The sequence below is a fragment of the Phragmites australis genome, chromosome 3 (genome assembly GCF_958298935.1).
Source record: "Phragmites australis chromosome 3, lpPhrAust1.1, whole genome shotgun sequence".
NCBI classification, from domain to species: Eukaryota; Viridiplantae; Streptophyta; class Magnoliopsida; order Poales; family Poaceae; genus Phragmites; species Phragmites australis.
The window spans coordinates 30,232,564-30,252,764 of NC_084923.1; the positions used below are offsets into that span (position 1 = coordinate 30,232,564).

Here is a 20,201-nt window from a genome sequence, read left to right on the forward strand (position 1 = left end):
AGCACTCACATATATCTAGAGATTCAAACAGATCTACAAGATAGTACATTAGCATAACTGCAGAAGTTATGCTCTTGTGCAGTTCAATTACTGCAACAATTAGCTACAAGGAAGACTGGAATGCAAAGAACATCTTCAGCTCATAATATGCATTCCCAATGGAAGGCAATGCAAAGAGCATCTTCAGTTCATAATCTACACTATGAGAAGCACAAAATTGAGATCAAATTCAATTTCCAGATAGTATTGTAACAGCAAATTAGAAGGCTTCCTTCCAAACTTCATGATTATAAAACATTTATGGAAAGAATAATCTAGCTGAAGATTTCATAAAACTTCTCAATGACAAGCAAACCCGAGTCAATAGATTCAAGCGGGTCCTTTCGGAGCCGATGCCTCAAGCAGTTTGGAATGACAGTCGCAATGTCCTCCACTGTGACACTGTCCCTTCCTTTCAACGAAGCCACCGCCTTGGCAGCCCTGTTAGTCACAATATCTCCTCTGAGCCCATCAACATTCAACTCTGCACACACCTTGGATATCTTGACACGAAGGTCATGGTCCATCTGCACAGCGCCGAGGTTACTCCGAGCAGATGAAATCTGCTGCTGGAGCTTCTCTTGCTCTTCTTGGTACGACTCGCGGAACGCCTTTGGATCTCTGTCAAACCGAGCCCTCTCTTCCACAATTTTTACCCTCAGCTCCGCATCCCTCACCGTACCGACCTGCGCGTGCATCCCAAACCGGTCCAGCAGCTGCGGTCGGAGCTCCCCTTCCTCCGGGTTACCAGACCCAATGAGGATGAACCGAGCAGGGTGGGAGATGGAGATACCCTCCCTCTCCACTGTGTTCCACCCGGAAGCAGCAGAATCCAGCAGCACATCCACCAAATGGTCGTCCAGCAAATTGACCTCGTCCACATACAGTATCCCCCTGTTGGCCTTGGCAAGCAACCCGGGCTCAAACGCCTTGACGCCCTCGGTGAGTGCCTTCTCAATGTCAATGGTGCCGCACACCCTGTCCTCGGTGGCGCCGAGGGGCAGGTCGACCATGGTGATCTTAGCCCTGGTTACGGGGAGGTTGTCACCCTGCAGCACCCGCTGCCGGACCTCAGGGCCCATCACCTCGGGGTCGTCGGGGTCAGAGTTGAAGGGGTCGCCGATGACGACGCGGATGTCGGGCAGCAGGTCGACGAGGGAGCGCACGGTGGTGGACTTGCCAGTGCCGCGGTCGCCCATGATCATGACGCCGCCGATCTTGGGGTCGATGACGTTGAGCAGCAGGCAGAGCTTCATCTCGTCCTGCCCGACGATCGCCGCGAATGGGTACACCGGCCGCTGGCTCTCCTTTGCTGCGGCCGACGCCTTCACCTCCTACACCAGGAACCGCGCGTTTACAAAAACAGCCTCGCCATCAAACGCCAAGAAAGGATTCGGATCTGGGTTTACCTGCTCGGAGGCGGCGACATTGCAGACGGTGAAGCGGCCGCGGCGGAATCCCTTCGTGAACGGAATGCGGCCTGCGAGTAAGGCAGAGGGCCCGGGAGAGTGAGCCGAGTGTTCGTTCTTGGAGATTCAGCGTTCTTGGGTTCGGAAACAGAGGACGTGAGAGAGATGTTACCTGAGACGGCGAGGGAGAGAGGGCGGGAGGTGGAAGCTGGGAGGAGGGCCCTCGCGGCGGCGGGCGCGGAGGTCGGGGAGAAGGGGGTGAAGGGGGAAACCATGGTGGCGGAGGAGACGAGGGGAAATGGACGGTGACGGTGAGTGTTTTGCCGTGCGGAGAGGAGGGGATAAGAGAGGGATTGGGAGGAGATAGGCCGATCGAGAGGGATGCTGCGATTGGAGGCTGCCTTGGACTCCAATCCTAAGCCCACGCACTACACTACTTACTTTTCCGAAAGCCCATTTTGGCATTTTGTTCCGCACCAAAGAAATAGAAACCTCCCACGTTAAAACAATATCGTCTTGACATCAACATGACCGCAAAGAACAATTGTGATTACTCATCCCTGTTGATAAGGATGCAAGTTATATATATTTTTTATAGCATTGGGTTAACTCAAAACTTAAAAAATAAATAAAAATTTGCTCCCACCTAATTAAATTAAGAAAAAATAAATTAAGTAGTGACTTAGATCTACCTATTGGATACTCACTTACATCTCTACCTATTATAATACACTAAAACACAAAAGTATTCTTCAAAACACATACACATGTTGTTTTCACGTGTTCAATTGAATATTCAAAAGATATTGATAGGTAAAGTTCAACAAATTAAATATGAGCCAGGGGCATACCCATCCTAGGGGCAAGCAGGGGCGGCTGCGCTAGGCCCCTGGGTTAAACCTAGAGTACTCTGTCCATTGCCTTAGCCTAGTTTGCTCCTTGTGGGCTCGAGTTGCCTAGTTCAAATATCCAACATTTTGCTTCCCGAGCAGTTCACGCTACAGCGTGCTTCCGAGACCGAGCAGGGCAATAGTCAACAGGTGGTGGTAGCGGTATGACAAGACATGATAGAGCCCCATTCGTGGTCCGCTGGTAGCCGATCCGCTTGACGCACTGACAGCCTAATCCCTGAGTAGTTGATCTCGTCTGGTGTCCCACGTCCACAACCTCGTTCTCCCCTGACGTAGTGAGGGCATGACTCTTGTAAGGCCGTGATCCTGTCCGCCCGAGCCCTAAGCAGGTGACGCTGGCACGGCACCGAGCCATCGATTGCCTGATGGTGATGGAGAGGAGCTCAGACACTAGGCTACCCGATGTCACCCGATCCCCTGCACCCAATGTCCCGTACTCCCCCACCAACGTTGGAATGGTAAGTTCCTCCAAATCACAATCGGTGTAGTACAATACTGATTGTCTAATCTAGAGTTCTAGACATCTAGTCATTTGTGATGAGCATTGAGGGATTAGTATTGAATCGATGTTTTTTTTAATTGTATATACTTTATTCTTTATGTTATCTTGTTTGTTGTAAGCACTATTTGTTACTAACATATAAATTTATACATTTTTGTTCTTGTAAGCGCTTGTTGGATTCTCAAGTTTTAGTATCTAATGAGTGGTTCAAACATTACGAGTCCATATTAATAGAATCTATTGTCTTTATATCGTGTTGTATATTTTTTCTATTATATACATAAATCCTATGAAATTAAATTTGATTTGAATAATTATTTGTATTCAACGTCGAATGTATGTACACTTTTAATTTCTAAAGTAAAACCTCACCCCTGCTACCTAAGATTCTTGGGTCCGCTACTGCACATAATGCTCCCTTTGACAAAGATTTCTACTTATGCATAGCTCGTTATGGAAGAAGCCGATGGGAGAAAGCTTGTGCCTCTTTACTTTAAAGACGCTTCTGCTTTCCATGTAAGCTGTTGAATAATCTTTTCATTTTGAGACATTCTAACTTTTTTAGAAGCTGAAGCGGAAGTTATGCCGAAAATGCTTGTAAATAAATTGAGGAACTCACTTTCACAGTTCCTACGAATTTTTTTTTTAAATAGCTAGCGGTTGCTTCGTTATATGGCTTCCTGAGGCCTCAAAAGCGGTAATGCGCCCAAGAAGCTGGAACATAACTAAAAGCTGGATTGGAAAATCCGGATTTCGAGAACAATATACAAAACTATACAAATGCCTAACAGTGAAAGTTTTATTTGCTGTAATTTATTTCTTGAGCATGGTATAGACAAAATTACATTATTAGAACAAATAGATGTCGTAACGTGAGAAAGAACAGGAAATAAACACAATAATAGTCATTGCGAAGTATCTTTTGTATTGTAAACCCTCTACGCAGAGTTTATTTGCCGATGCGAAGCTTTGATGGTCGGTATGGGCTTACAATCAATACCTTTGCCCACGGTCCCACGTGAAGTGGACGATCGTGGTGCACAGTTGCTTTAGGAAAATGTCTTCCAATAAAAGGGATTATCATATGGTTCTTTCTTGATGGTTACTCCTTCCATGAAACAAGACGGGTGAGAAGAAGAGAGTTGCTTGGAGTTCAAAAATAAGCAGGGAGGAGGAGAATGGTGTTAGATCTAAATCACCTCCGATCAACATTAAGCACTGACCCTAAGATCAAACACCCTAGAGATAGAACAATACCAGAACTGGGTGATGCCATTAGATACCATGATGGCTCGGGGTAGATGGTGATGCGTGCTAGCCAATGCGAGGGAGAGGTTGATGCAGCACGTAGGGCCATCGAGGTGTAGTCATGGTCGATGTTGGCGGCAGCTTTCTCTCGGCTGCGATGCCCCTGATGATCGGGTGGATCACATATGTACTTTTGCGGGAGATGACTCCCCTTTATCTTTATAGGCACGCATGGAACGGGACCGAAACTATTATTAGTTTGTTGCACAACCGATCATAACGCTAGGTGGCCCACGCCCCCATATCTCTCGGTTCTGTTAGCACATTAGTCGAGATCAACTCTAACATTCTCCTCCTTAATCGTAAGGCTAACGTCACAAGCCACTTTTAACAAAACAACACATCAAAATAATGTGTTACAACAGCTAATTAAACGTCACTGAAACCTCAGTATCTATAGTGTATTATTTTTTCACACGCGATTTTAATGGAAAAAATCAAGTACGGTTTATATGTGCCCAGAACGTTTATCACACATAAGAACATCACAGGTGAAATAACAAAAGCAATAATTTAACTTACAATCGTTTAAATTTTACATAAAGACTTCACCTAAACAACTCTATTAGCTAAACGACGGCAGTGGGACGAAAGCATCGGTGACCAAGCAACTCCACAGGCACCGACTGAAAGATACGCTCCTAGAACACTAGGTCGTCAACTTGAAATCATCGAAGTCCACCACTGAGCAGCATATGTATTGTGGGAGATAGCAAGGGTGAGTACATGGAATACTCAGCAAGTGTGGAAAAATAATAATATGTATGCTTTCAACAAGAGTAGGCTAACCCATGGTTTATTTGCATAAATCCAAGTATAGAAAATAGTAATGTAACTGAAAAGCATTAAGCAGTTATTATGTGAAAGTAACTCATATGACCCAACAACTAACATCTGAGGCTAACTACCTTGTAACCCATAACCATCTAGTATCACCAGTTCCATAACCATAACTATATATGTAACTATAACCATAACCAACTAATCATGTGAGGATCCAAGTCTCTCATAACCGTGAGCACAGCTGATATATCAGATTTTACACTCTGCAGAGGTTATCCAACTTTATCCATGAGTCATGATTTCATCACCTGCAATCAGAAGACTAAAGTCTCCATGTTGCAATACCAGCCAAACACTATGCACACTTCTGAGGTGTATTGTCAGGAGATCACTATGAAACCTTTACAAAGAATCCTCTCAGTATGTGTCACCAACACTCTAGGTTTCACCGTCAGGGTTTACGCGAGTCTAACTCCTACCCAAAAGCCCCCTCTTGTGTCTTGTGGAATCTATGAATTAATTTCCCTCATCCACGCCTCCATTCTGGCCCACACAATACTTGAAAAACTCTAATTAATTAGCTAAGCCTACCCATACCAGTCTCGTATTTGGACGGAATTTCTTGGGTTGTCACTCCACGAACCGGTCCTTATTTAGGTCACTTGAGCAAAGACTAAACTAACGGCATAACCATGGAAAACCATAAACACCCCTTTGCTCAAGGCATAATGTTCCATGTTGTTATACAATTAACAAATTAAATTTCATTGTTTCATATGTTCATTAGTCAAGTATAAGACACTTTTCAACATTCCCAACAGCAAGGCTAAGCAATTCTACCCAATAGACTTATACCAACCACCACTTAGGCTTCAAGGGATGTAAATGAAGAACTAGGTAAGTCCTAACATAGGTGACTACCTATCAAATTGATAAATATTGCATGTAATTTTGTAAAATAAAACATTTAGAAACATAGGTTCAAGATGATCAAGGACACTTATCTTTTCCTTGCAGCTACTCAGTGTACCCTACCTCTTGGTCTTGATGTTCCTCAAACTGATTCAGGGCGTTGTCGACTAATTACACAATTACCAGCAAAGTACACAAACAAACACACTAAGAACAAAGTACCAGAACAAAAGAACAACAATGCAAAACCTATCTAGAAAAATAGAGCTCTGAGACATGAATCTAATAGCGCAAGAATCGCTGAAAAAGGAGCTAGAACGAAAAAGTTATGAGGCTTCTACTACACAGGGGCTTTTCTAAAAAAGGCCAGGACTAAAATCTAATTTATTAAAGGTCCAGGGAGTATTTTTTTGTAAAAATGTAGGACCTAAACTTAGTTATTTGCAAGTCTAGGATGTTTACTACAAAGTTTAGGACCTAGATATAATTATTGAAACTAACCAAGGGCCTATTTGCGAAACTAAGACTAACTAGGCTCGGTTGGCTTGCGTGGCGCACATGTGGCACCAACATGGCTTGCTGACTTGGTTGAGAGCACTGACTGGGTTATGGAGTGACACGTGGTGGCTTCTAACTGGCTACCCAAGGTGTAAGTTAAGATCTAATGCGGACCACACGATCTAGATCAGACGACTAAGGAACAAGAGGGCTACCGAAGGGGAAGGACATGGTGGCTCAAGGGCAGCTGCGAACAAAACACGGCGACACATGGCCAGAAAACACTTCAGATGGCGCTCTAGTGCACGACGAGCAACGGCGAGCGGCAAAATATGGAGAGGAGGCGACAACGAACTCGATTGATGGCTTACCTCGGGCTATGCGGCTCTGGAGGAGGGTCGGCGATGACAGAGGAGGTGGAGATGCTTGGGATTTCGACGGGAAGATGGCTCCATCGGCTAGGAAATAAAGACGGCAGCTACACGGGCTTCGTTGGGTGGCGATGGATCTGTTGATCGGCTTAGATGGCACAACTCAGTGCTAGAACGGTGAAACAACAAGCTAGACAAAGGCGGTGGCTATGACGACGACGGAGGCTAGGTCTTAGCGAGATGGCTCGGGTTTTGGCAACTTCGGGATGAGAACAGGCGAAGAGGACGCAAGGAGGTTTGAGACTCTCAACGGTGGCGCGAGACCAACTCGGACACGACAACGGGTTTGAAACTGGCTCAAAGACGACGGTGCAGTGAAGGCGGAAATGGGCGTGGCACCTTCGGCTGAGCAGGTTGGGGAGCGGGCACGCTGGGCTGCAGAGCTACTGCGGCACAGGCTAAGCAAGCTAGACTCGTGTGGCCCAAGCAGGAGAGAACAGAGGGAGTGACTAGCTGGCTCGGTCGAAAAGAGAGAGAAGTTGGCTGGGTTAGATTAGGTCTTCTCTTTTTATTCTTTTCCTATTTTCTATTCTATGTCTATTCTAAAGCAAAGCAAATAAAAAACAAATATCCAAATAAAATCCAAACAAAACCAAATAAACCCTACATGCCTATTTACAACATGAATGCACTCAAACAAATAATAATAACCTTATTCAAATTTGAATTTGAATTTAGAAAATAGGCTTTTCTTATTCTAATTATTCAACCTATAATCAAATTTTGGAAAATTTTAGAAATTTGCAAAATTTGAAAATCAGGGTGTGACAAATCTACCCCCTTAAAGGAATCTCGCCCTCGCGATTCGAAAAGATCAGAGAAGAGGTAAGGGAACTTGGTCTTCAAATTTTCTTCTCGCTTTCCAAATCGTTTTTTCTTCTTCTGGATGGTGACCTTATTGCAGTGATGTTCTTTGATCACTTCGCTTTTGATGGCTTTCTCATCTGTCTCATTTGATTGATTTCTTTGAGTATGTAAGATTTTTCCCAAATATTCCATTCTTCGTATCCTCAACGGTTGTAGCTATCTCTGATGTACTGCTTTGATCTTTTGGCAAGTATCACACCGAGTCGCATATTATACAACATTCTCTTCATTCCATACCACCGACAGCGATCCTTGAGATCCTGATACATCTTTGTACTTCTTGACTATCTCCTGAGATTCCGTAACTTTAGCACTCCTGATAATTCCTTCATCTTTAGTAATCTTCTCATCTATTAATTGACCTTGGCAGACCTTCTTATCCTTGAAGATGTAATAAGGCCTATCTTAATTATGAGGAAAGTGTACTTGTTCTTATCAACTACTTTGTGATCTGAGTGCAGCTTCTATGTTCTGTCCTTCCTTTAGCACACCTTAATTACTCCATTATTCTTGCTTACTAGCCATTTCCAATATCTATCTTTGGGTTCCTGAACCAAGAGATTGGCTAGAAAGTCTACTCCCCTTAATTTAAGACTCACTCTACGACACATATATTGTGCCTTCAGTTCTCCTCAAGGAGAGCTAACAAGCATAGGTTGTTTCATCATAACCATAGGCAAACCATGCTTCGCAACATATTGAGTAGTTTTGAAAGAATGTGAAGCTCCAGAGTCCAATAAAACTGATGCAGGCTGGGAGTTGATAAGGAACATATCATACACTATGTCCTGAGCATCTTGAGCTTCTTCCGCGGTGACATGGTTGACCTTCCCACAGACAAAGTTCAGCTGCCCATGATGGTTCTGAGCGGGGGTATGATTTCCATTACGTGCTTGGCGTTGAAACTAAGTAGGCTTTGTAGTGTTGATGTTGATGTTGACTAGACCTGGATACTTCTTAGGACACATATTCACATAATGTACATAATGTCCTTCTTCTCCAAAATGGAAACATCCTTTGCTTGGGGCGGGAGTAGCTAGGCTGTCCTTGACTTGAGGAGTAGCTAGTGGAGTTGAACGAGGTGTCTGATACTTGGGGTGCTGAATAGGTGTTTGAGGTTGAGTCGTATACTGGTTGTTGGAACGGAACATAGGATCTTGCTGAGGTGTTTGAGTTGCCACACGGGGATGTGTGTTGCTTCCTTGTTCCTGAAATGACATCTTCCTCTTCTTCTCATCTAGCTGATAGCGCTTGTATTCTACCACTAGAGCTTTGTTCACCATGGCTTAGAAATTGATGAATTCTTGAGGAAGTAGAGCATGCTCAATGGCATTATTAAGACCTTCCAAAAAGCGTTCCTGCTTCTTCTCATCCGTGTCTACTTCGCCTGGTGCATACCTAGACAACTAAGTAAACTTGGCCACATATTCTCTTACTGTCATTGATCCTTACTTTAGGCTCATGAATTCTTTCTTCTTCAGACAAATGTCTCCTAATGACACATGGTGAGTGCAGAAACTAGTTTTGAACTCCATCCAGGTGCTAGCTGATGGGTTTTCATGCGCGACACAATATGCTTTCCACCAGTCCAAAGCTTGACCATGAGTTGGTGCGAAGCATAGAGAACCATCTCTCTGTCAGTGCACTATGCAACCTGTAGCTTCTTTTCTATATCCTTCAGCCAATCATTTGCATTCAAAGGCTCCACTGCATAACTGAAAACCAGGGGCTGAGTTCTCTTAAATTCTCTAAGTCTTGATGGCTGATGGGTTGGTGGAGGAACATAAGTTGATAGCTGATGCTGCACCATGGTTTAAGCTAAGGCTTGCAAGATCTGAGTTTGCATAGCCATCTATTGTTCCAAGATCATTGGAGATGGTGGGGGTGGATTCTAGATGTTGTTGTCATTGTCCTCATAGTTGCCACTGATGTTCCTTCTTATGTTAACCATCTTCGGGGTTGGAAAGAGAGAGATAGAAATAGATAAGCAAGATTGGAAAGGATTTAACTAAGGGAAAACCCAACTATATTAAATTATATAGATATTTAAGATGCGACTGTAGATAAGGTGCCAAAACATTCCACAGCACACATCAACACTCAAACAAAAGATCCAAATCACACACTTAGCACCATAACAATTCTCACACTATCATTAATAACCATAGTGACTGCATCGAACATTCTATTCTAACGTTTCTGAAGAACAAGGAAAATCCTCTTATGACTCGAAAACTAAAACCGGGAGAAACGCGGATGTATATCTTCATGTCTTCAGTATTGTGGTAGATGATTCTTCCTTGTAGCGAAGGGTCTTCAGCTTCATCATCAGAATCTTCATACGAGGTACAAGTGTCAAGTGAGATCTTCAGGTGCATCCTTCCCAACGAAGTAACGGGGATAGTTTAACAACTAAATTTTTTAAAAGAGGAGCATTGAAAATTCATTTTGCTCAATAGATTGGAGTAGGTAAGTGGAGAGAGAAATTGAGAGGTTAGAAAAAGCACGAGGACAGATTTTTCAAAATAGGCTTTTAAAATATGACCTTATGGCACTCCATTCTATCTAGGCTTGCGGTCCTACAGTCAGTATGGCTCTAATACCACCTCTGTCACATCCAGTTTTAATGGACAAAACCAAGTACGGCTTATGTCTGCCTGGGAAGTTTTATCACACATAAGGACATCACAGGTGAAATCACAAAAGCAATACATTAACTTACAACCGTTTAATTTTTACGTAAAGACTTCACCTAAACAACTCTATTAGCTAAACGACAGCAGTGAGACGAAAGCATCAGTGACCAAGCAACTCCACAGGCACCGGTCGGTAGACACGCTCCTAGGACACCAGGTCGTCATCTTTAAAATCATCGAAGTCCTCCACTGAGCAGCATATGTATTATGGGAAATAGCAAGGGTGAGTACATGAAGTATTCAACAAGTGTGGAAAAATAATGATATGTAGGCTTTCAATAAGAATAGGCTAACCCATGGTTTATTTGCATAAATGCAAGTATAAAAAATAGTAATGTAACTGAAAAGCATTAAGCAGTTATTATGTGAAAGTAACCCATATGACCCAATAACTAACATCCGAGGCTATCCACCTTGTAACCCATAACCATCTAGTATCACCAGTTCTATAACCATAATCATATCTGTAACCATAATCATAACCAACTAATCATGTGAGGATCCAAGTCTTTCATGACTGTGAGTACAACTGATATATCAGATTTTACACTCTGCATAGGTTGTCCAACTTTATCCATGAGTTATGATTTCATCACCTGCAATCAGAAGACTAAAGTCTCCATGTTGCAATACCAACCAAGCACTATACGCACTTCCCAAGTGTGTTGCCAGGAGATCACTTCGAAGCCTTTACAATGAATCCTCCCAGTATGTGTCACCAACACTCCAGATTTCACCGCCAGGCTTTACGCGAGTCTAACGCCTACTCAGAAGCCCCCTCTTATGTCTTGTGTAATCTGGGAATTAACTTCCCTCATCCACGCCTCCATTCTAAACCACAAAGTATTAGAAAAACTCTAATTAATTAGCTAAGTCTACCCATACCAGTCTCGTATTTGGACAGAATTTCTTGGGTTGTCACTCCACGAACCAGTCCTTATTTAGGTCACTTAAGCAAAGACTAAACTAACAGCATAACCATGGCAAACCATAAACACCCCTTTGCTCAAGGCATAATGTTCCATGTTGTTATACAATTAACAAATTAAATTTCATTGTTTCATATGTTCATTAGTCAAGTATAAGACACTTCCCAATATTCCCAACAGCATGGCTAAGCAATTCTACCCAAAAGACTTATACCAACCACAACAAAGGCTTCAAGGGATGTAAAGGAAGAACTAGGTAAACCCTAACATAGGTGACTACCCATCAAATTGATAGATATTGCATGCAATTTTGTAAAACAAAACATTTAGAAAACAGAGGTTCAAAATGATCAACGACACTTGCCTTCTCCTTGTAGCTACTCAGTGTGCCCTACCTCTTGGTCTCGATGTTCTTTAACCGATTCGGGATGTTGTTGACTAATCGCACAATTACCGACAAAGCACATAAACAAAAACACTAAGAAAAGAGTACACAACGAAGTAACAATAATACAAAATCTATCTAGAAAGATAGAGCTCTAAGACACGAATCTAATGGCGCAAGAATCGCTGAGAAAGGAGCTAGAACAAAAAAGATATGAGGCTTCTACTAAACAGGGGCTTTTTTTAAAAAAAAAGTCAGGGCTAAAATCTAATTTATTAAAGGTCCAGGGAGTTTTTTTGTAAAAAGGTAGGACCTAAACTTAATTATTAGCAATTCTAAGGTGTTTACTGTAAAATTTAGGATCTAGATATAATTATTTAAACTAACCAGGGGCCTATTTACAAAACTAAGACTAACTAGGCTCGGTTGGCTTGCGTGGTGCACACATGGCACCAACGTGGCTTGCTGACTTGGCTGAGAGTGCTGACTGGGTTATGGAGTGACATGTGGCGGCTTCTAACCGGCTACCCAAGGGGTAAGTTAAGATCTAATCCGGACCGCACAATCTAGATCGGATGACTGAGGAACAAGAGGGCTGCCAAAGGGGATCGACATGGTGGCTCAAGGGTGGTGGCGAACAAAACACGACGGTGCATGGCCGGAAAACACGTCGAACAGTGCTCCGGTGCACAGGAAGCTACAACAAGTGGCAGAATATGGAGAGGAGGCGATGGCGAACTCGATTGATGCCTTACCTTAGGCGATGTGGCTTGGGAGGAGGGTTAACGACGATGGAGGAGTCGGAGGTGCTCAGGATTTTGACGGGAAGATGGCTTTAGCGGCCAGGAAACAAAGACAGCGACTGCAAGGACTTCAGTGGGTGGCAACGGATCTTTTGATTGGCTCGAATGACACAACTCAGTGCTAGAACGGCACGGCGACGAGCTAGACTAAGGCAGCAGCTATGGTGGCAGCGGCGGCTAGGTCTCGGCGAGATGGCTCGGGTTTCGGCAACTTCGGGACATGATGAGAACGGGGAGGGGGGTCTCGATTTATATAGGAGGGCAGAGAGGACACAGGTAGGCTCGAGACTCTCACTGGCGGTGCGAGACCAACTTGGACATGACAGCAGGTCTGAAATCGACTCAGAGATGATGGTGCGGTGAAGGCAGAAACGGACGCGGTGCCTTCTGTAGAGCGGGCTGGCGAGCGAGCGCGTTGTGCTAAGGAGCTGCTGCGGTGCAGGCTGAGCAAGTTGGGCCGGCGTCGCCCAAGCGGGAGAGAATGGAGGGAGTGGCTGGCTAGCTCAGCCAAAAAGAGAGAGGTTCAGCTGGGTTAGATTAGGTCTTCTCTTTTTATTCTTTTCGTATTTTCTATTCTATGTCTATTCTAAAGCAAAGTCAAATAAAATCCAAACAAAACCAAATAAATCCTACATGCCTTTTTATAACATGAATGCACTCAAACAAATAATAATAATCTTATTCAAATTTGAATTTGAATTTAGAAAATAGGCTTTTCCTATTCTAATTATTCAACCTATAATCGAATATTGGAAAATTTTAGAAATTTGTAAATTTGAAAATCACGATGTGACAAATTTCATCTCGAAATGAAATTTTTGTTATGCTTAATGGGAGATGGTTTGCTTTATGATCCTCTTATCCAGAATCATAGGCTTTCTAATAACCCCATGCCGGCAACATGATCATAAAAGATATTGGGGTGGTAAGCCTTTAGTGAGCGGATCTGTAAGCATTGACTTAGTACTTATATGCTCGACACTGATTGTTTGATCTTGGATTCTATCTTTTACAATATGATACTTAATGTTGATGTGTTTGGTAGCACCACTCGACTATCAATCTTTGAGTATAACATAAATGGTTTTGTAATGCTATCTATCAATCTTAATTCCGAGATAACATAAGTTCTTTAATCATACAGCATGTTCGGTAGCCTCACAACATTCTACAAACTTAGTTTGCATCGTAGACGATGTTGTAAGTGTCTATTTGGAGCTTTTCTACGAGATAGCTCCTCTAGCGAGGGTGAAGATATAACATGTCATAGATTTCTTAGTATCCACACACCTCGCAAAGTCTGTATCTAAACAACCAACAACTTTAAGGTTATCAGATTTTCTAAATATGAGCATGTAGTGCTTAGTGCCTTGTGTGAATAGAGAAGGACATTGTTAATGGCTTTTCAGTGATCTAGTCCTGGATTTAACTGATATATACCAAGCATCCTAATTATGAGAACTATAAACGAGGTGCGTACATAAAGCTTCTGACAGCCGAAGCATAAGGAACCGACTTTATCCGATTAGTTTCGTAATGGTTCCTTAGACATTGTATATTAAAATATCCCAAACTTATTATCCTTGACAATAGGAGCAGGTGAGGCACAACACTTATGCATATTGTATTTCTTCAGCACTCTATCCATGTATACCTTTGGACCTATCTCGGTGAATACAAAGAACATAAAAGCTTCACCGAGATCCTTTTTATGACTAAGATGGTGAAATTTCCATTTTTTAAATTTTACTTAAATGTAGTTGTCAATTTCCTTATGATTTGAACCAAAACGCCATAATAGTTCCAAAAGAATCCTTAGTTGAGCTTAATTATGGTCAATCTCTTCTCTTTGAGCTTTGCTTTGAATCTTTCGATGTTCCCTTAGAGTCACGCTTTATTTTGTAGGCCTATTTTACATCCTACTGTTTTAGCTCTATCGGGAATTTCTACTAAGTCTCATTCATCGTTATCACTTATAGACTTTAATTGATCCTTTACGTCATTAAACCACTCAGGTGAATGTTTTTCGTACAAGTTGGGATCTTCTGGGACTACTGGGGCTAAACGTTATGTGTTTCATTATGAATTTCAGAAACCTCAATAGCTCCCCCTCAATCTATGCAATGGTTATAGTCAGAGGAGTCTAAAGAGTAGAGAATCTTTTCATTAATAAGACACTCTATTCTCCCTGTCGAATCGTAACCTAAAAGACATCGCCACAGCTTTGAATAAGTCTCATTATTCACATCACAGACATTCAGAGATAACAAGAATTCATTCAGAGGAAGCAAAACAAATAATTTCCGAATTTAAACTTAATGATACTTATTGTCTCTGAAATCATATTAATAACCATAATCGTCCAACGAAGAAACTAAAATAAGATTCCTCCTAATGGAAGGAACATGAAAACAATATCAAGATGAAGAATGAAACCGCTATCTAATACTAATAGAAGTGATCTTATGGTTTCAACTTCAGCTTTCTTTTGTTGGCGATTTTAAGACTTTGCTCCCCTTTCTTAGGGTTCTCACGGTATAAAATGCTTGTAACGAGTTAACAACATGCACAATGACACCTGAGTCCATTCAACATGTAATAAGAGAGAAATTAACATAAGAAGATTCATTAGTAAACGTCATTACGTAATTACCCTTTCTTGCAAGCCACTTCAAGAAACCAGCGTAGTCTCTTTGGTAATGTCCTTTCTTGTGGTAGAAGTGGCATCCATCATCCTTAGTTTTTTCAGTGTCAGGAGTAAAACGAAGGTGCCTTGGGTGCTATCTGCACTGCCTTGTTAGGCTTATAGGAGAAATGCAACTTCTTCTTAGATTTACATTCCCCTTGAAATTTCCTCTTGCTACGGTCGTTAACGTGATGCACATAATCCTTATTTTCAGCCATCAGCCTCTCCTCCTCTTGGACACACATCACAATCAAATCGCTCATGGTCCACTTCTCCTTCTAAGTGTTGTAGTTGATCTTAAATGGAGTAAACTAAGGAGGTAGAGAGGTCATAATGAAATGAACAAGAAATCCCTCAGAAATCTCTATGTCCATGCCCTTGAGCTTGCTAGCCATATCAGACATCATCATAATATGCTCTCTTATGCTGTCGAACCCATCACACTTAGTGCTCAAAAGTCTATGAATGAGCGTATTGGCATAAACCTTGGAGGTGCCTTTGAATTACTCCTCCACAGACGTCAAGTACTTCTTAGAAGTATCAGAGTCAAGGATTCCTCCCCTTATCCTAACTGAGATAGAGTTTTTCATAACCATTAGAGACAAACGCTTCGACCGCTGCCACTTCTTAGCAATTGCATCATAATTTTTCTTTAATTCATCATGATTCTCTATGCCAACGGCAGGAGCAGTGTGAGCATCAACCCTTAGTATGTAATCAAGGTCCAGAACGCTAAGGACAACTGTTACTTTAGCTTTCCAAACAGGAGCATTGTTCCGAGTGAGCTATTCAATACCGTCACTGTGGCGGCAATAGTGAAAGCTTTAAGAGCTGAAAGGAAAAATTGGACCATATTAGAACATTATCATGAAGAATTATGTGCACGACAATAACCCTATATTGGTCTGATTAAAATCATGCAAAAACCAATTCCAATCTGGATCATCGTTGGGTAGAAAATAGAAAAGAATTTAATAAATACATAAATATCACATGATTACATAATGATATAAATACATAATTTTAGAGAAACATTTGTAATTTTTGGTGCATAAAATGTCATCATTTGAGCCACATTAGTGAATTAAACTAGTGCGTAAAAGAAAAATATTGAGTTCACTTGAAAAAATCACTTTACAGAAATAATCTTAAATTTTTTGCTACATTAACCATTATTTATTTGGATCATAATCATTAATAAATCCAATTCATAAAAGAAAAGACATTAGAAATCACTGGAAAATTCACAAAAATGGAGAAAAAAACCCAAACTTGTTAAAATTGGCCCAGCTAGCCTTAGCCCACGCGGGCGCGCATGTTTGGCACAACAGTGGGACGACGATCACCAGCTCATCGGCCCATTCCATCATTTCCCCGCGTGCGCTCGGCCCGAGAAAGCCCATGAGCTCATCACCAGCTCGACCTTTCAATCACGGCCGCGGCTTGCGTGCAACCTAGATGGCACGACACAAGCCCAAATCAGCATAGGGAGAAACGTTTGCCGTCAAATCTGATCTGACGGTTCCCCGTTGAGATAGACTGGAAAAAAAAGGTGCTCGCTTCCCCGGGAACCCTAACCATGCACCCATTCTCTCCCATGCACTCCCAAAAAAATCATGGCCAAGTGGCGGTGCCATGAGAAAGAGAGAGAGAGAGAGAGAGAGAGAGAGAGAGAGAGAGAGAGAGAGAGAGAGACAGAGACAGAGACAGAGTAGCGGCTCTACGCAGTGTGGAACAAAGTGGCGACAAAGCGGTAGCACCACGAGCCCACTCGGGCGCGCACGTGCGACCGACGGTTGCGCATGGCACCGTTGAGCGGCCTTGTGATGTTGCTTGAAGATGGGGAGGGGGTGCGCAATGGTGAAAGACAACACACGCCTAAGACGATGCGTGTGCGGACAGCTTCATGATGGTGATGGGAGGCTAAGGCGTTTTGTGAGGTTCTGACGGCCTGACGAGGCAACCACAGAATTGTCAAAACATAAGAAGCCCACCACCTCTAAATTTAGGGTTCACAATTTTTGGGGAATTTTTTCTTGGGATCTCAGATTTGGGGAAATAAGGGCTTGGGGTTTTAGATAGCCCAAAATTTGGTTCTTAGGGTTTCAGAAATTGGAGAAGCTCGTGTAGATCCTTTTGATTCTTATCAAAATTGGTCAATTCTCTTATTCTCTATATTGTCTGAGGCCTAATTCCCCCAAAATGAGACCGATTTGGTCAAAAACCTAGAAGCAAATTCTATAGGACCTTGTCTAGAAAGACTTTTGTGACATCCATTCACGCCGTCCATCCTGTGATCTAATGGCTAGGAGGAAATGGACACATGTCATCATAGGAGACAGGGTCTTTCATAGGATAGGGTCCTATAGAATTTGCTTTCCAAAACTCGAGCCCCAAAACTATATAACCGAGCCATCTTGACATAAGCATATACATAAACACATCAAGAGTGCCTAATTCATGAACATGTATGCACAAAAAATGGCCCAATTGTACTGATCCACTATCAATTAGAGCTAAGCCATTCTTAACAGGAGCTAAATTGCCCCCAAACACACACACATGCATAATAAGCAGCTAATCCATGATCATATCATCCTGACTCAAGGCCAAAATTGCATTAATCATGATCATTTCTAAATCTTATTCATAATAGTAAGTCAATTACACTAATCCGGGCCTAATTAAGTCTTAATTGGACCATAAGATCAACAATCATGAACATAAAGATGAAAATAATATAATTCATGGATAATTAGCACTAAACCAAAGCAAAGTAGGGGCTTAATTACAACTAATCTGGTCATTATCTATGTCATTAAATCTAATTGGGTTTGATTAAGGGCAGAGAGGCAATACCAAATGTTAGGTTTAAATCCCCTTTGATCAACATTAAGCACTGGCCCTAAGATCAAACACATACCAGAACTTGGCGATGCCATTATATTCGATGATGGCTCGGGGTAGATGGTGGTGTAGCGGCAACTGGCGTGAGGGAGAGGTTGATGCAGCGCGTAGGGTCATCGAGGTGTAGTCGTGGTTAGCGTTGGTGGTGACTTCCGCTCTATCGTGACACCGCTATTGATCGAGTGGATCGCGTACGCATGTTTGCAGGAGAGGGCTCCTCTTTATCTTTATAGACGCTCACAGAACGAGACCGAAACTATCGTTGGTTTGTTGTGTAACCGATCATAGCGCTAGGTGCCCATGCCCCATATCTCTCCGTTAGACCGAGATCAACTCCAAAAAATAGAAATGGAATCAAGATGCAATCGGTGGGTTTCCTGTGTTTTTTCTCTCATTTTGTTTGTGCCTCTCCTTCTCAAACTTCTCGCCTACTGTAGTGTGGTGGGTGAGACAAGATCGGAATTACTGATTGGGCACGTTTTTGTTTTAATGATTTAACAAGGTTTTATGTTGTTTCAGCACGATCTAGATCAATATATTGAAATTTTTCACTATCGCATATTTTGTTATGCTGTCTTAGAAAGACCTTTACCAATATATTAGACATTTTCAAAGAACTGATAAATAGCACTATCCTATAACTTTTAAATAACTAAGTTCCAAAACATATCGGCTTAATCCTAGTTTTCTTGTAAGTGCAATACATTCTTGTTACTTCATGTGACAGATGGATTATTTGGATTCACCTGTGAATAGTCATTTCACCATAATGGAGTCATAGATAACAACATATAGGTGTCAAAAATGATATCCTTACAGCATCATTTACTAAAAAAGAAGTATGTGACGCTATATTTCAAATGGAACATAATAAAGCACCAAGTCATTAGGCTTCCCAGCCGAGTTCTACTAGGTCTTCTATGATACCATCAAGGAAGACCTAATGAAAATATTTCGTAAAATACACTATGAGAATTTTTAATATGTAGCATAAACTTCAGAGTAATTACGATTTACTAAAACTTAAAGAACCTTATCGTATTCAGCTATACAAACCGATCTATCTGCTAAATGTTAGTTTTTAGATTTTTACTAAGGTGATCACCAACTGTATAAATAGTGTTATGGTACTTTTTTATTTGGAAGAACCAACCAATATCATCATTGACTTTCACTGCGCCCCTGTCCATGCCTCCGCTTTCGTGCGTGAATCCCCATCACCAACCCCTCCCCATGGTGCCCCGATCTCACCTCCATCGATGGCGTGGTGCGGTACCCCGATATGTCCTGCACGGCCACGCTTGACCCGGAGCTCTGCTGCGGGGCGCTCCCCTCCAACATGTTCAAGAGGGTGGTGTGCCCAAGGAAAAAATTATCGCCGATAGAGATGCTGATAAACCCGATTTTCCTGTTTGCCGGTGGGGTCCTATTTTTTTTTTCGGCCAAAAATTTCAGAACTTTTTGAATTATCACCGTGCCTCTACCCATCTCACAACGAATTCAGTCCAACCCACACCCGCCTACAACAACCCTATCTCTCCCAGGTTTCCAGCTCTCTCAATCCCCATCCCCACCCATGCCTGTGAGACCGGTGCCGTCGCTCTGTGTCTACCTGGCCGCCGGCCCTTAATGCCCCCTCGCGTCATGGCTTGAGTGAAGCTCGGTTGCTTGGGTAGACAACAGAGGGCACGACTACGTAGGCCTGTGAGTTGCTTTTGCGGCACATGCCGTGCGTGGCTGAGCTGCCCTAGCGGACCTGTGATTGCAGGCTTGCGGTGCAAGCACAACTCGGTGACGGTGACTCGGTGAGCAACTGAGCAAGTGGTGGGGTGGCACGACGAGCAAGTGGTGGAGCGGCTCGGCGAGCAAGAGGTAGGGCGCGGCCACGTGAGGCGCCGAGCAAGAGGCGGGGCATCTCGGTGAGCAAGAGTGGGGTGGGGTGGTGCAGCCCGGTGAGCCAAAGGCAGCGTGGGTTCGACGGCTGGAGCGAGTACAATGGCTGGCGTGGGTTCGAGTGTTCAACGGCAAGCCGCGTGTACAGGTTCTACCGAAGTTGAAGTGTTTCACAAGCTCCCTTTGATATAGATTTGGCACGCAGCAGAGCACAAGCGTAGCCTCGGGTGGACATTATGTTC

At 42.8% G+C, this 20,201-nt stretch overlaps 1 protein-coding gene across 1 annotated transcript; it reads right to left on the reverse strand.

The window, feature by feature from the left end:
* Positions 1-208: 208 nt before the first annotated feature.
* On the reverse strand, positions 209-1,859 carry LOC133912785 (magnesium-chelatase subunit ChlI, chloroplastic). Its single transcript, XM_062355694.1, has 3 exons — positions 1,621-1,859; positions 1,449-1,519; positions 209-1,373 (listed from the first exon to the last, which is right to left on the reverse strand). Exons 1-3 carry the CDS (start codon positions 1,721-1,723, stop codon positions 315-317), a joined length of 1,233 nt encoding a protein of 410 aa, XP_062211678.1. The 5' UTR covers positions 1,724-1,859; the 3' UTR covers positions 209-314.
* Positions 1,860-20,201: the final 18,342 nt, after the last annotated feature.